Raw genomic sequence first — 12,017 nt, 5'->3', positions numbered from 1 at the left:
CCGCTTGGAGAGTCTCCTTGGAAATTAATTGTGTAAGACGGTTGGAGCATGGAGGGGTTGGTCTCTTCTCCCAAGTAGCAAGTGATAGGACAAGAGGAAATGGCCTCAGGTTGTGCCAGGGGAGGTTTAGATTGGATATCAGGAAAACATTCTTCATGGAAAGGGCTGTGGGGCATTGAACAGGCTGCCTGGGGCAGTGGTGGAGTCACCATCCCAGAGGGGTTTAAAAGGCGTTTAGATGAGGTTCTCAGGGACATGGTTTAGTGCTGGAGTTGGGTTATGGTTGGACTCGATGATCCTGAGGGTCTCTGCCAAGCAAAATGATTCTATGATGCTGTGATTCTTCCACGGCTCTATGATTCTGGCATCCTCGCCAAAGGAATGTTGGTTTTATGGGGTGCGCAGGCTTGTCAGCGTTACTGTGTTTTCTCTTGGGTGGGCTGCAATGCTGCTGATCTGAATTGTCCCAGAAATATCGGAGTTGTTCGGGGAGTCACGGACTATGTGTGCGTTGATCAACATAACCCTGAGACTATCGGGTGTGCGTTATGCCTACGGTAATACAACAGGCAGCAGCAAATAAAATGACTCGACTGCTGCGTGAGTTGGCTTGCCTCCTCACTGTGCTCATGGCTCTCCTGCACGTGCCCTTGGGGTTCCTGTGTCAGACAAGCCGAGGACAGGACGTGTGGTCCATCCCGTCTCCAGTTCTCCCCTGCCCTAGGGGGGGTCAGCAAAGAGAAGGACCCAGCTCAGAAGGCGCTGGGGAGGTGGCGGGGGCCGTGTGGAGCTTCCAGGGGCCAGAGGGTGGGCTGGGGGTGATAAAACCAGCCCCTGTTCCTTTGGCTGATAGACATGGGTGATGCAAAGGGAATTTCACTCCTGTGTGCTTTCCCTTGGAAGAGGGAGAGTAGGAGATGGGGTCTCCGAAGATATAATTATAGGTAATCTTGTTTGTCCTGATTCTTTAGAAGTCAAGCAATTCAGTGCGTGAATTGACAATGTCTTGCATCTCTGATGTCCTTTCTTGAAGGTTTTCTATACTGTCTCCTGCCCTTGTTACTGTCTCTTCAGGGATTCCCCTTTGTATTTTATTTTCCATGCCATGAGCGTGAAATGTGGAGAATAACCTCCCTATGGGCAGCTGATGCTCAGCCAGCCATCGTTTTTCATAGCTCTCTGGAGCCCACCTTGGATCTTACTTGCTTGGACGTCATCCCTTTGATGGTAAATCTGTTACATGGCAGAAATTCTGGAGCAGGGAGCATCTTTGTTCTTCCTGGTGACGGTAAACCTGCGATGCAGAGCAAGGTGAAGAGCCCCATCTAATATATCGACACGTGAATTCTGAGATGTTCTCTGCACAAGAGGCAAAGATACGTACAAGCCAGCTGAGAAAATAACGGCCGTGATGTTGAGGAGTAAGCAGAAGAGGCTTGTTCTTTTGCTTTCTCAGCCACGAGCAGCTGCAGAGACGTCTGCAGTTTATAATACATTGGTTTCCATTCTGTGCAAGAAAGAGTTGACCAGGTCAAGTAATGGAGCGACGATAGCTGTACACACATTGTAGTTAACATCACCCTTCACACTGCTCACGTGAAATTGGTATTTTTCTTTCAGCAGTAGACATGTGTAAATTGACAGTTGTGTAGATGTAGAATGGAAGGGGTTCCTGAGAGTTGTAAAATAGGAGTGAAGTGTATCCAGTTGGCTACAGGGTAAGAGAGGTTTCATGGTCTCTTTTTGCCTTGCAGGAGGAATGCAAGCAAATACTGGCGCGGCAGAAATCCAGTTCCCAGTCTGACTCTCACGACGACGAGATTTCCCCTCCTCCTCCCAACCCGGTGGTGAAAGCCCGGCGCAGGAGGGGGGGCGTCAGCGCAGAAGTGTACACGGAGGAGGACGCTGTTTCTTACGTCAGAAAGGTAACGCGCCGCCATCCATCGATTCTGAGATGTGCAGGACAGTTGAGTGGCTCACAGTTTGAAATCACGGGTCAGCCCGTGGGATGGTGTCCTTGTGCAGCATGTGTGCAGCTTGACCATCTTCACACTCAAGTTCTTTTGCTGCCTCCTTGACTCAGCACCTTCCCCATCAATGTTGCTTCAGCATTCTCTGTTCTTCCCCTTTTTGAGATGTGCTGCTGATCCGTTTCCCCCTTTGACAGGGTGGGTAATTCTCAGCCATTTTCTCGATACCGACAGCTTCTGAGTTGTGTCAGAACCTCACGGTTTTGGGAAGCAGCCTTTTCTCTTGCTGTGTTTTCTGCTTTTTTTCCCAAAGGTCACTTCTAGTTCAAGTTTTCCTCTAACCTACATCATTGAGGTTCCCCAGATGATTCAGGCTCATGTTGGTTTGGTACCACTTGGGTTTTCAGAATTCTGTTGACCGTACTTGGGCAATTTTATGTGGCATTGTCTTTGAAGAAATGCCAATCCTAAATTAGGTCATTTCTTCAGTAGGAGCACTAATTTGGGCTTATTTTTGTTAGGTGCCTTTTTCACAGCAATATCTAGTGATGTTATATCTTTGATATCTCTTAATAACTCCGCATTTTTTTTTTAAACTGGCCAAAGCTTTTAAGGTTATTAAAAGACAAAAGGTTATTAAAGACAAAAGGTTATTAAAAGACAGACATGACAATAGTGTGTGTCATGTTTAGGGAGCTGGACTAAAAATGCATTTCAGAAGGCTGACAGATGCTACTAATGCGCTTTTGTGCATGCCTGGAGTGGATTGAACCCAAAGAGCTTGTTCTTTATGGGAATACGTTTGTCAGTCACTGGTTTTTGGCAGAATACTTTTCACCTCTGCAGTCAGATGTGCTTTGTCATCTGCTCCCAATACAAGCTCACCGGCTGCTCTGGGGATTTCTTTCCCAAGAAAGAATTAAGATAGTTTCTCATCCTGAAAACAAGTATGGAAGAGTTTTCTTGTGGCAGTTAACTAATACTTGCAAGTATACAGTGAATTTTAACACCACTGTGGTCCAGCTGTTAATGCACTGCACAGCTAAACCCTTGCATGGTATTTTAAAAGCCACTTCCAAATCCTTTTTTCTGTGCAGTTTGCAGTATCCCCCTTAAAATCTTCCACAAAGATCACATTTGTCTCTGCTTAATATGGGCTCCATCTGACTCTTCTGGAAACCAAAGGAAATACTCCTTCCCACACCCCTGAGTAATTCTTTGATGTTTATAATGGAACCTGGAGTTAACTTTGTTTTCTTCCTTTTTCAGCAGTGATGCCAATAAGCCCTGACAGTAGCATGGGTAGGCAGGAGCCATAAGAAGCAACACTGATCATATTCTGTGTGTTCTATGACTAGGGCTGTTATGATTTTAATTTATTTGGAACTGACTGGGCATAAATAATAATAATTTAGGGGATGGTTTCTCATCAGGCTACAGATGCTGCAAGGAATGTAGAACTAGCACTGGGAGGGTTGGTGTCAGTGCTTTGTCTTCTGCCATCAGCAGATAAATCCCATGGTGAAGCCCATGGATGTGTGTTTGTGACAGAGGTTTCTAGAATACAGAAACAAAGAGTGACTCTGAAAGGACAAATTACTAAACTAATTTGAAAGCGTAAAAAGCAAGGCAAGGGTTGTGTTCAACTATTGCGAACAGATGGATTTCCACATAGTAGCCAGGAAGAGCCACTGGCTTGAATTCAGAGTAGGATAGAAACACATTTGGGTCATAAGCCAATGTGAAGGATCCCTGGAAGGGGCGGGCTGCAGGATTAGTGCCACAGGCAGTGCCATGAGCTGTGTCACTGGAGGGGAAATCAAAGGAGGTTGAGCTTTGTGGTTTGAGCGCGGGGGGATCTCTGTGTCAGGCTGTTCTGTTGCTCCATTCCCGACACCAGAGAGAGCAGTATTTGTCAACACGTCTGACATAACACGCCGTTGCCAACTAACAGAATAAGAATCTTGCTGAAAAGAGGGCTATTGGCTGGAATTCAGTGATTGCTTGGAAGCGTGGTGTAAGAAATGGCCAAGTGGTTCTTCCTGACGTTTGATTTTAGTCGGACGCCTGGTCACTGTGACACCTACAGACGCTGCCGTGTCCCTGCCCAACACACCCACTGCGGTCTCTGCCTCGCGGCTTTTGTTTCCTCAGTCCAGGAGATTTAAAAGGAGACTACGCGGCTGCCAGTACCTGCTAACTATAGTATTTTATGGATGTCCTTCTCCCCACTCACCCCAAATCTTCTATTTCATTTTTGGTTGTCATATTGAGAACGTAAATTCTTATCCTCACATTATCAAAACTGTGATTTATTTACTTTCTTGTTGGCTTCATGCTATAGCCTAAACATTTCTCAATGTTTGAAATCAAATTGCATCCATTATCTTGAATAGTGGCATCTTCTATACATTTCAAGATCTATAAAGAAATACAACCAGGTGTGTAATTACCCTTCATTGTTTTCTCTACAGGTTATTCCGAAGGACTATAAAACTATGACTGCCCTGGCGAAGGCCATCTCCAAGAACGTGCTGTTTGCTCATCTTGATGACAATGAACGAAGGTATGAGGTGCTTTATGATTTAAAGGAATCTGTAGCTTGACCTGAGGACAAGAAGTTATATTACATTTTATCTCTGAGATCAGAACTACTCTCACTGATGCATTTGAGTCTTACTGGGTGCACCCTGACACACACTTTATGGTTGTATGGCAGAGAATAAAACCGCAAGCTAAAAAAGGGCAAGAAACAGTTAGAGTGTGTTCAGACCTATTTAATATTTTCAAATCAGCTGTGCCTGATGAACTTAATTCCTTAAGGAACTGGCTAAAGCAGTGTCAGAAGCATTTGTAGTTATGTCTGAGAACTCAGGGGAGACAGGTCAAGTGCTGGAAGAGTGGGAAGTAAAAAGCATAATGTCTATAAAGAGGTAAAAGAAAATTACAGGTAAATTATTTTGTTCTTTGAAAAACTGGAACAAACAAATTATGTGTAAGCACCTGAAAGAGACCAAGGAGTTCAGTAATGCCAATGTGACTTTGAAAAACGTGAAAATATCTTCCTGGAACTGAGTAGCAAGTCTTGTAGCTAGGGAAGGCTCAACAGAGGCCAGACTGCTTGACTTCTAGTAGTGTTTTTGACAATAATGTGTATGGAATCTATACAAAATGGATTGGATCGCCATCCAAATAACAGTTATCAATGGTCCATCATTCTAATGGAAAGATACATTGAAGTGTGGGAAGGGTTGGTCTGGTTTTCATCGTTGTTGTCATTAATGACCTCACTGGTGGAATAGGGTATGAGTGCTGAATTTTCAGATGACATGAAGATGGGAAGGGCTGCTAGAGCATTGGGAGACACAGCTGGAATTGAGAATTGTGCTGACAGGCTCAAGAAGTGCTCTAGTAAAAGCACGATGGATTGTCACTGAGCCAAGCGCAGAGAACTATACTCAGGCGGGAAGAACACCTTGATAACTGTAAGACCATTTTGCAGTTTTGTTAGTGGATCATGGTCTGGACATTAGTCACTAGTGTCAAGCTGTTTTGAAAATACTTAGGTTTTGCTGGAGTAGCTGACCAGGAGCGCATGCACGGCATGTCCTGGTGCTGCAAAGGTTTCAGCTGAACACAGTGCCCGGTTTTGGGCACCGCGCTTCAAGAATGAACAGTGGGAGGAGGTTCAGGGGAGAGCGGGGGGAACGATCACAGATCTACAGAACATCACTGCTGAAGAAAGAATGGGATTGATTGGCCTGCAGAAGGAAAACTCTGGGGCAGAGGGACATGATCAGAGCTTATAATTGTGTCTGAATAGTGATACGTGAGGAATAACTGCTGTGTGCGCCAAAGGGTAAAGAATAACGGATTCAAGATGCAGCAGGAAAGAGTCAAACCAGATACTAGGAATGGGTCTCTGACTGCTTGGGGAGGTTGTGGAGTCTCCACCTCTTCAGGCCTTGAAGAAGAGACCAGAGTGCACTCTGCCAGGAATGGCGGGAGTGGAGTTGGTCCTGTCTTGCAGCAAATACATTAAGCGATGTCGCGAGGTCCTTGCCAACCCTGCCTCTGTGCTTCTGTGGTTAGAAAGGACAAAGACTGTGTCTACACTGACCTTTTTGGTGCTGGCAGAACATAAGCACAACCGTCCTTTGGTGAGGCTGTGCATGCGTGTTCAGTCCAAGCACGTTCCACGTGTGCAAATTTTGCTCCCTCTTGCAGGCGTTTACACAGTTTAATTACTTTGCAATCTTAATTATTATGGCATTACATTAGCATGCAGATTTCTGGAGTAATTAGAAGAGGATTAACTTTTCACGTTTCTTCTAGCTTTTTCACCCACAGCGGAGAATTCTTGTACAGAACTGCTATAAATCCTAATTATACCGTTGGCTCGCTAAGGTGACAGGCACTGGAAGGGCAGGTTTTTAGGGCTGGAAAGGGGATGTTTTGATAATATGTTATCAAAGGAGGGTGAGAGAGAAAAACTGAAGAAGAAGCGTGTTTTTCTTGCACTGTGTTGATGTACATCATGGTCATGGTCTCTCCTGCCTGTCCCCATGTCCCGTTTACCCCTGGGAGCCAGACTGTCCTGTTGTGGATGTGTTAGGAGTGACACGATGCGCACAGCTCCCCGTGTGTGTGCTGCGCGGGGGTTGTAGACCATCTGCTTTTGTACGGCTTGACCAGGTTCATGCTGCCTTTGCTGGCAAAAGATCTAGAAGCGTTTTGGTTTCTGGGTTGAGCACCGGAGCGTACTCAGCGATACACCATCTCCCTGCTCAAAGGATGTGTGTAGGTGTGTTATTCAAGCCTCATGACGAGCACAGCAAGCTATTGCTGACACTGGAAAAAAACAAAGGAACTCTCAAAAGGACACAGATGTTCTGCTTTTGTGGACAGGATTGTGATGAACGAATAGATTGTTCTCCCTTTGCATGTTACTGAGGACACTCTTGACATTGTGCTGTTGCCCTTGTCTGCTTTCGTTTGTCAAGTGTGGAGAAGTCAGCAAGTTGGAACGTGCCTTTGCCATCACTCCCAGTTTGCATCTTGCCAAGGCAGGTATAGTAAAGTAAGTGGCGTATGACTTAATTTGGGTTCTGTCCTCTTGGAATGGTGGAAAGCGAGGTGACATTTCACTTTCTGTGCTGCAGTGGTGGTGTTGGTGGTTATTTGCCTCGGTGCTTTTCTACACTGAAGACAGTGTCATTGTTTCATTTAATTTCATGGTTGACCGTTCGCCAAGATGTAGAAGGTGTTCAGGTGGGGGAGGATGGATGAGCAGGACTTAATTCCTCATTTATGTTGGATGACTCTTAGATTTTTTCTTCTCTTAAAGATACTTATGTTAGTTTGCTGTGCGTGACTTGTGCTGCATTTGCTGCTTGACAGCTGTGGAGTTCCTTATGTCTGACATAAACTCTTACTTCTAAAGGCAGTGTGTAGCATATTGTATGTGTCAGATGTTCCATACGAATTATTAATTGCACGACAAGTCATGCTGAAGTTAAGGTGAACCTTTTGCACTGGTGTCTGAAATGCTTTTGTTCAAGTCTTATTTTAGAGAGCGTCTTTTCACGTGCCGTGCTTAAAACAGCGTTGCCATCTATCTCAGGCGTGCACACACACACACGCACAGTCTCTGCTGTAATATTATACTGAAAAGTGCAATAAAAGCAGAACTGTACCTGCATCAGTACTAAAAGCAGTAGAGCTAGTTAAGAGCAACTTTTGACAAAATTTTCATTTCAAGCGTTGCTAATATTATAAAACCATTGTGGCTCTGCAGAGCGGCACGGCCGGCCACTGCTTCCCCATGGGGCTGTTCCCTTGGCTTCAACAGCATTTTGATTAAACTCTGAGTACGGTCTTGTTTCTCTCAAAGCCAGTGGCAAAATGCCCATTATCTGAAGTGGAGATGCGTGTTTAACTGTTAGAGACCTGTTGTTCTCATTCACAAAATAAGGAATGTGTGGCTTTTTGATTGTGATTCTGCATTGTGCACCCAATGTGTATTTCCTATGCGTCCTCCTTTGCCTGGAGCTGGTCTGGTACCTGCTTGCTGGCAGCAAACCCTCCAGGTTACGTGGGTGTATCACATACTCATGACCCCACATTTTTTTGAATTGGTGAGAAAATAGTTGTAAAAAAGTTGAAACAACATCAGGGCTTCACAAAATTAATTTATTCTTGTGTTTCAATAGCTGCAGTTTGATTTTGATTGTTTATTACAATATTGCACGTCTAACAAAACTACCAGACTAGATTAAAAATGTCTGTCAAGTAGACGCAGGCAGGTAAATAGGAGCTGTGGGGAACAGAGGGATGTTAAGGGGGTCGTGGGTTGTGAACTAAACAGCTCAGTGAGTTGCAGAGAGAACATGAATGTGTGTCCATGTCCCTACCTTTGTTTCTTGTCTTGTTATGAACCCAAACTCAACTACAGTCTTCTCCGAGTAGCGTTATCTCGTGTGCTTTGATGGGCTTTGCTTCCCTGGTTGGGATGTGTGGCAAAGCCATTTCACTTTGCTCAGGCTGGATGTAGCTACTTTGCGGTTGGGATGTATTTAATTTCTGGGTCGCTGAGCTTGGATTTTGATAGTGCTGCTGTATCACCCCGCAGGTCCCCAGGCATGCGTGCTCTAACTTCTCTCTCCTTTCCCCCACCCCATATGATGACATCTTGGCTGGCTTATGTCCATATGGGGGTTTTCCCTTTGTTCTGTGTTTCTTTGCTCCGCTTCCTTCGTGGCTCCGCTCGACAGCTCTTGGAAGAGTCGGCTCCGGGGGCTGCAGTGAGTGAGCAGGGGAGGCTGTTAGTCAAGCTGAGGGCAGCAGGGTGTTTTGGAAGAGCACAGTTCATGCTGCTGTGCAAACACCGTGCAGAAGCTATGGAGATGTCCACCCACAGGACAGTTCCCCAGGTGCTGTGCAGACCCGCTGGTTACGGTCCCTGCGCGGTCAGCAGCTCTGTGCCTGTCTGCTGTGACCTGGTGCTACCGAAGCCTCACGGACACACGCACGGTCCTTCAGGACAGCTGCTGGGGTGGCAGCTTTGAAAGAGCCCCTTGCAGCACAGATCCCGTCTGGTCCGGAGGCAGCGCTGTGCAGGCTGCGCACCCACGGGGATGAGGAGCTGCTCCGCAGTCTGCTCAGGGACGGTCGGTGGAGCTGGATCTGCAGCCAGGTAAGGGCCATTCTCCCTCTCCTTCGTTGTACCTTGGAAAAGTGAAATGGCAGCATTAACTGTGAGGGATTTTTGCATTATAAGCATAAATTTATTTTTTATAGATGATGTTCTTTGCAACAGCTTGTCTTTAATGTCAGCTGAGGGCAGAAGCCCTCTTGTTTTTCTGCTCTTCATTCCAAGGGGAGGTCCTAGGAAAAAGAAAATCCTTGATTATGGCATTTATACCTAATAAAAAGAACTCAAAGATGAAATTACAGACTTTGCAGAAGTGCACATTTCAGAAAGTGCATCTGCCTTTGTAACGTCCCTCCAGAATGCTGCTGGGAAGTTACACGTAATAACATTCAAGCATTAGGTGGCCTGGGCTATAGATCCTAATGGCTGAATCAAAGAGTTCCTTGCTGACCTTATTGCTCCCGATCCCAACTGATCCCATGCTTCAAGGCCATTCTGAAGGCGATTAAGAGTTTGCATAAGCTTTCCCCTTTCTTTTGGCCTGTGACACTTGAGGGTTTTGCAGCCGGGGAGGTGAGGCGGGCGGGCCGTGGAGCTGGTGCCCTCTCTGCTGCTTCGCCTGCGCTCGCTCAGCAGGCACTGAATGAATTCTGGCTCTGCAAAGATAGAATTACACCCATACCTTGGCAGTGTTTTATTTCCTCTCCCACTCTTGGATTTCCAGCAGATTAACATCCTCTAAGGCTTCCTAGTTGTGAAATAGTGCATAAAGTCAAAATTGGTGACAAGGGGTTACTCTGATTGTCCTAATCTCTTCTAACCTGCCAATGTAGTAGTAAGAACTTTTGTCAGTTCAGTGTGTAACACTGGAGCAGAAGTACACCCCCTTGGCTTGGCCACGTTGTTGAATAGTAAAGGAGGAAAAAAAAGGAAGAGATTGTTCATTTTCCTTCTGTGGATAAAAATAAAGGATATTTTTTCATCATGTCGTTGACAGGATGTTCCGTCTCTGCTCGACGGGAGCGACACTGAGAGGGAGACACAGAGGAGGCTCAGAGGGGCCCTGCTCTGCGAATGGAAGCTGAACCCAAAGCAGAGAGATGATTGTCAAGGAGGAGAAGGAGACAGAGGTGAAGCGCAGCCCCTGGGTGGGACAGCGGGACCGAGAGCAGCACGAGGGTCGCTCTGGTGCAGGGTGTCAGCAGTGCCTGCCCGCTCTGCTGGGCGCTGGAGCCGCGTCCGTCTGTCCCTCAGCAGAACCTTGGTGGCCTCCTGACCGCATGAGGAAATGATTAAATGTTCACCATATCTGTATGTAAATGCTACGTAAAAGCTTTGTAAAGCTTGTTCACCAAGGAGTAAAGAGAGTGGATAAATATTTAACATGCACTTCCAGACTCCATTTTTGACAGTTTAGCTGATATCATAATGTTTACAAGTGTTTATTGCTAATGTACAGGCAGCTGTAATGCCTGCAACAGCTTTCAGAATACTGTGTACTTTATTACTTGGATTAATAATAAATCGGTTTGTTTGAACAGTATACTGGTGTGAAACTGCTTTGGAAATGAGTCAGGAAACTGTATTTAATGGATTTACTAAAATATTGATCTCTTACAAAGGCACAAACCAACTAAACAGTAGATCAAACTGCTGTATTTATTACAGCAGCATACAGTGTTACATTTACTCCTGTGTGTCGCCTGCATAGCAAAGGTATGAGAGTAAAGGGCATTTTTTATTTTCTATGCTTGATGGGGCCAACATGTAACCCCTGTTCTGCAGCTCGGGCAGCTTTGTGGGCCGTGGTTGGTGGCAAAGTGGGGTCCTATAGGGACGAACATCCGCTATTTGAAAGACATTAGTGTCCAAAATGCGACTTCTCAGCATCGAGACACCATCATGTTCTTAAAATGTATTAAGGGCTGTCACAGAGGGGACGTGAGTCACCACGTACCTGAAACCCCTCAAGACAAACCATCAGAATTAGGCTGAAATTGTACAAGATGGATGTAAACTAGACGCGTGGTAACGATTTCTAGCGGTAAGGCTACTTTGTAGAATCTCTAATTGTTAAGAACAGGTTGGGCAGGCCTCTTTGAACACAGTTTACTTTGTTCTCTGTTTGGATGGGAGAAGTGCCTTAGCACTATTTTTGCAGTTCTTGGATCCTCAGTAGCAAGAAACCAGTATATTCTTTGTGTATACATTTTGATTTTCTCTTTTTTATCTATATGAAGGGTTACTTTTATATAACACGTCTTTTGTTTCCTCAGTTAGATGAATCTCATTCTTCCATCTCCCTTTGCAGACCGGGTTCCTCAGACCATTGACCAGTTTGTTGTTCTCAACTTTCCACCTCTTTCTTATTTCTTTATCTTCTCCACAGCAACATGATATTGTTGCCTCCGGTTGAACATGTAATCACTGCAACCATTGGATCCTTTCCTGCAGAAATGCGACCTTGGCAGTGAATCTTTGCCATGGATTTATGCTGTTGTGTCTTTATTGCAAGTATATCTATTTTCTCAAATAATTTCTTCCATTTGTAATCGCTTTACATCCTATTTTTTTAGGTGCTTGCAGCTCCTTTATGGCTGGATATTGTCTTCAGATTCAGAATACACACTCCTTATCCAGGCCAGTAATGACTTGGATGCTTTTTTAACTACAGGCATAATCAAACATGAGAAAAGTAACTAACAGATGAATTTGAATTATTGTCCTGTTGATCTCATATTAAAATATTCTTGAAACTTTTGGTGTTTAGTGAATTTCAAGGATGTTATTATTGCTACAAGCTTTATTCACCTCTGCATAATACCACGTTTTATGGAAGCACTGGCTGCAGGCCAGCTGGAAAGCCTCATATATGTGGAAGAAACCTAAGACGG

The 12,017-nt window shown here is 45.1% G+C and overlaps 1 protein-coding gene across 2 annotated transcripts in view; it reads left to right on the top strand.

The window, feature by feature from the left end:
- Nucleotides 1-12,017, top strand: part of PRKAR1B (protein kinase cAMP-dependent type I regulatory subunit beta) — an 88,310-nt gene that overhangs the window by 7,685 nt on the left and 68,608 nt on the right. For both annotated transcript variants that reach the window (XM_082064833.1, XM_082064832.1), the window contains exons 3-4: nucleotides 1,755-1,925; nucleotides 4,445-4,536. In XM_082064833.1, coding sequence (XP_081920959.1) covers nucleotides 1,755-1,925; nucleotides 4,445-4,536 — 263 coding nt within the window. The remainder of the gene's footprint in view (nucleotides 1-1,754; nucleotides 1,926-4,444; nucleotides 4,537-12,017) is intronic.

The sequence above is a fragment of the Streptopelia decaocto genome, assembly GCF_964273445.1.
Source record: "Streptopelia decaocto genome assembly, chromosome: 13".
Taxonomy (NCBI): Eukaryota; Metazoa; Chordata; class Aves; order Columbiformes; family Columbidae; genus Streptopelia; species Streptopelia decaocto.
Note: the sequence above shows the minus strand (reverse complement) of the source record. Positions and strands in the feature narration are given on the sequence as shown.